A 5,138-nucleotide genomic window follows, 5' to 3' on the forward strand; every position below is an offset into this window, starting at 1 on the left:
TTTTGTTAGCTTTTGTTTGTTCTAGTTGTTTTGTGTTGTTGAGAAACCTAGGAAATTAAAGAAAAGAAAGTTAAACTTTTGAAACATTTATATTTCTCTCTTTTATGAAAGTTTATAATCTTACGTACTGATCAGTAATAGTACTAATAACTAATAACCCTTTATACAAATGCATGATCTTTACATGATAAAGATTTATATATAATCACTAGAATAAGCAGATGAAAGTCAAATAAGAAATTTTAAAGTTTCAATATAAAAAGTCAATTTTAATTCGTTTTAAACTTTGTAGAAATATATTTCATACTCATATATATATATATATATATAATAAAATGGTTGTTTGCAGTTTGATCTTGGAGGAGAATATATAAGAAAGCCATGCAGGTTTTACCCGAAAAAGTAGAGAAAATACTCCCTGCATTGGAAATTCGAGTACTGGTTTTCGCTAGCCTTCTATTCTACTTTATCCTCACACTATTGGGTTCGCGACGAAGATACATAGCAGGAACCTGGATAAAAATTTTGGTGTGGTCAGCATATTTAGCAGCTGATGCAACGGGAACTATTGCCCTAGGCTATCTTGTCAACGTGAACACATGCTGTGATGGTCCATATCCAAGCTTGCAACTCCAAGTATTTTGGGTACCATTCCTTTTGTTTTACCTCGGTGGCCCAGACACCATCACTGCTTACTCTTTGGAAGACAATGAATTGTGGTTAAGACACTTTCTTTCGCTTCTTGTTCAAACTGGATTAGCAATTTACGCGAGCTTATGGGCGTGGAACAATTCTCTCCTCTCAGTTTTAGCCATTCCAGTATTTGTTAATGGGATTATTAAATATGTAGAGAGAACTTACATGCTTAGGTCTTCAAGCAATCAGTGTTTTAAAGCTTCCGCGGAACATGATCCCAGTCCAATTTTCATTAAAAATGCAATGCGAGAGATGAGGAGAAAAAAAGAGAAGCCTCAAATCTTCAATGCCTTTTTTCTTTTCACAAGATTCGCTCGTTTATTTGCAGGACTGGTTCTCAAGGATGAGGAAGCGGACAAAACCTCCCAGATCATTCATGATAATTCCGCAGAAGATGCTTTCGAAATGGTAGCTATTGAGCTTGGAATCATGCACGACATGCTCTATACCAAAGCAGCGTTTGTGTATTCCCGATGGGGACTCATTTTCCGATTCTTTAGCCTCATTTCCTCCGTTATTGTATTAGTTATCTTCTCAATTTTTTCCAGTGATCTTCATGAGTCAGTGTATGACATTATCCTGACTTACTCACTGTTAGCTGGGGCCATATTTGCCGAGGTTTACACAGTCATCTATCATTTACAATCTGACTGGACAAAACTGATTTGGTCCAACTTCAATACCCCAACTCCTAAATTCTGTTCTTCTCTATCACTTTTCACCAATCATAAGCGCTGGTCAGAAACTTTGGGACAGTTCAACCTTCTAACTTATTGCATCAAAGACTTGTCGACCACATCTAATGGTTGGATTCACAAGTTACTTTATTTGTTGAATTTTAGTTTCGTAAGTCAGAAAGATATGAATGGTGAACTGCAGGAACTGATCTTCACGGAAATAAAAAGGAAAATACAACATCATTTTGAAGCTGTCTCATTGGGTGAGACTGAGAGAGGCGATCACCATCGGGAAGCTGAATTGTTGGAGTTTCGTAAAAATGCATTGGCTGAGAGAGGTGATCACGTGCTCAAAATAAGGTATGGACTTGGTGATAGGTTTGATTGGTGCACAATTAAGGTAGAATTTGAATACAGCATTCTTGCTTGGCACATTGCTACCGATCTTTGTTACTACAGTGATCTTGATGAACAAGGAGACAATAATAATAATCTTGATCCAGATTGCAACCTTAGCATATGTTTGTCAGATTATATGTTGTATCTCCTAATCGAATGTCCACCTGTAATGCCCAAAGGGATTGGTGATCTAAGATTTAGAGAGACTTGTGACGCTACCGAGAGTTTCTTGAGGCAAGATTGGTTTAACGTGGCCGTTGAAAAAAGTGAAGCGCTCAAGTCTTTTTTCAGGAGAGAGGCTCCCACCGACAATACAGATGATTCTCTGTCGGTGTTAAGGGGTGGTCGTTATCTTTTCAGCAAATTACAAGCGTTGGAATCCGAGAATGGTTGGACTAAACAGAAAAAGTGGACGATGATAACTGAAATGTGGGTGGAATTATTAACTTTTGCTGCAAATCAAAGTGGATGGACAGAGCATGTTCAACAGCTGAAGAATGGCGGAGAGCTCCTTACTGTCGTTCGTCTTCTTATGGCAAATCTTAGTTTAAGTGAACAATATCGTTCTTATGGAAGGAGCATTCCTTAGTTTAAAAGATTTCTTCTTGTAATAATTAATGTTGTTGTTGTTGTCCTGGTTGAATAATTAGAATAGATGATGAGAAAACTATGTTATGGTTGTCTTTTGATTTCAGGATTATGAATTCTACTTTAATAATTATCCAATTCTCTTTCATTAAACAGAAATTGATGTTCACACGTCTTTAGGAAAAGTAAAAAAAAAAAAAGGAGGTTGGAAGTGTAGAATGCTATTAAGTTTTATGATATTTAACTTTTTTTTTTATAGAAGAATCAGCATGCTTTTGGATTTATACCATGTAGTTTTATATATGCTCTAACACTAAAGGACAATGAGCATGATAAGTTAATAAAAATTCTCTATAATATAACATCCTTAATAATCTTTAAGGCAATATGTTTTTTTATTAATATAACATTTTCAATAATATAATATTTTCAAGAACCAAACGTATCCTAAAAAACATTTTTACCAATTAAACAGTCTAAATAAAAGAAACAACCTACAAAAATGACAATAAATAAAAGAAGTCTAGTAAATGTCACCATTGATGTACACAACGTATAAATAACGGGTATCGAAAACTGTGGTCCTTTTCATTTAAGCACTCTTTTCCCATTTTATTATTTTCTCCCTTGTAAAATATGCTATTAGTGTTCGCATATTGTTGTTGAATTAAGTGCAGAATAATAAAAAACTGCTGAACCCAAGTATCTGATATACTGAAGTTGAGACTGAAGGCATGACTAGTCAATGAAGTTACTCAAACTGGACAAAGCTACTGTACTGGAGCTGGGCAGGGTCAAGTGCAATCAACCGCTGAGAAATAGTCAAGTGCAATCAACGGTTGAGAAAAAAGTTTTATTTGAGTCACATTGATTGCCAGCGTGGACTCATCATTTGTATAAAACTGTTCAAAGATTCAATTGTATGCTAACACAGTCAATTGAAATAATAAACAGTTCTGGAAGCATCGTTTCTTCTCTCAAGGTGCGTATCTCTCGGGAATTCTTTTATCATTGAAAAGATAGGATTACCATTAAGATAGATTACTTTGAAGATTAATAGAGAAATATTATATTAATATGTTTAGTTAGATTAATGAGTATAAATAATTAATATGTTTAGTTTGGAGGAATAAAATATTATCGAGGGTTTTTTATTGAATTGTCCTTTCTTATTAATATTATTATTATTTAGGAGATTATTTTTTAACCCCCAACATTTGAAAATTTAGCTAAAACACCCCAACAACAAAAGTTTAAAATTTAATAAAATACATCCAACCACCCAAGACGACTATCGGCTACTAGCCACCACCATCGGCCGTCACCAACAGTCATCAGAATGGCGCACAACCGATCGGATTTGGTCGGTCATGTGCTGATCTAGTCGTTTTCGGCTACATCGAAGGTTGAAAACAGCCATATGGCCATAGATCTGGCCATTAACAACTAGATCAATAGCCGTTAATGACTATGGATCTAGTCAAAAATGGAAGATCTATTCTGGTCGTTAACGGCCAAATCTGTGGTCGTTTACAGCTATGGATCTAGCCGTTTCATAGTAAAAAAATGGCCAGACTAGATCTGGTCATTTCCAACCAGATCCATGTCCATCTGGCTATTTTCGACCTTTGATCTGGTGAAAAACGGCTTGATCGGCGCCGTTCCAAGGACTATCAATGGCTGATGGTCGGCAATTGTTTTGGGTGGCTAGGGATATTTTGGGTATTATCTATGTAAATAGTGAGGGTATTTATGTCTAAAAAATAATATATGAGGTTAAAGAAGTCATTTTGCACATTTGGGATAATTGTTATTTAGTAGACATATGATGACATTTGTGTCCAAAATGTTTTTTAATTAAGGGTAAAATTGGTATGAACACTTGATTACCCTAGTGATGGAAAAATAACACCCTCCTAGACAGTAATCGAATTACCCTCATTTTTACATACAATAATCACTATTGGCATTGAAAGTTTACCATAATCTTTCATTACTTGACACCCAAACGTAATAATTTCCAGAAAAAAGATAGATTACTGGTGTTATCTTTTATGCCCCCGAAACAAATGCACCCTCAAAGTTATTGTTTGTTTCTCTTACAAAATTTCTGCATTTTTTTGTTTGTTTCCCTGGAAAGTTTTGCAACTTTATGCTCTCTTTCTCATTTGATCCTAGGACTTTCACATGGTATTAGAGCTCAAATGACTAGCATCATGAATGATTTTAATGTCTCTTCGAATACAAATGACAAAACCACAGCCAAGAATGTTAAATAATTGGCTCAGATTGATGAACAAATTGAAGAATTTTAGTTTTCCAAACTCTTAGCCTACTGTAGTAGTAAAATTTGGGGAGAAAAATCACAACTACTGGAGATCTCAAGTTCTACCAGCACTCGCTTCTTTTCAACTCGAAGGCTTTGTAAATGGAGAAAGATCTTGTCCCGAGCCTTTTATCACAAGCAAGAATGATGAAACTGAATCATTGGTAAGAAAACCTAACTTTGATTACTTTATGTGATTGATCAATTTCTTATGAGTTGGTTGTATAAGGGGTGGTAAACGAATCAAGCGGCTTGCGAGCCGGCTCGAGTCAAGCTCATCCAAAGCTCAACTCGACTGTAATCGAGTCGGCTCAGCTTGATTCGTGAATATTTTGCGAGCCGAGTTCGATCAGTGCTTGGCTCAGCTTGAACGGCTCGCAAGCCAAATCTGGCTCGAAACAAAAGGGTTGATATAGGGGGTTTTTGAAACTATGGGGCTTTAAATTGTAATT

The 5,138-nt window shown here is 35.7% G+C and overlaps 1 protein-coding gene across 1 annotated transcript; it reads left to right on the top strand.

The window, feature by feature from the left end:
• Window positions 1-381: 381 nt before the first annotated feature.
• On the top strand, window positions 382-2,361 carry LOC116132717. Its single transcript, XM_031418382.1, has 2 exons — window positions 382-916; window positions 1,025-2,361. The coding sequence occupies exons 1-2, from the start codon at window positions 382-384 to the stop codon at window positions 2,359-2,361; spliced, it is 1,872 nt and encodes a 623-aa protein (XP_031274242.1).
• The last annotated feature ends 2,777 nt before the right edge of the window (window positions 2,362-5,138 follow it).

The sequence above is a fragment of the Pistacia vera genome, unplaced genomic scaffold (assembly GCF_008641045.1).
Source record: "Pistacia vera cultivar Batoury unplaced genomic scaffold, PisVer_v2 Contig259, whole genome shotgun sequence".
NCBI lineage: Eukaryota > Viridiplantae > Streptophyta > Magnoliopsida > Sapindales > Anacardiaceae > Pistacia > Pistacia vera.

Bases quoted from the DNA above. Each gene is read 5' to 3' on its own strand.
- LOC116132717 (XM_031418382.1), top strand. From the start codon at position 382: ATGCAGGTTTTACCCGAAAAAGTAGAGAAAATACTCCCTGCATTGGAA. The intron at 917-1,024 runs GTCCAATTTTCA...GTTTATTTGCAG, and splicing joins TTCCGCGGAACATGATCCCA to GACTGGTTCTCAAGGATGAG.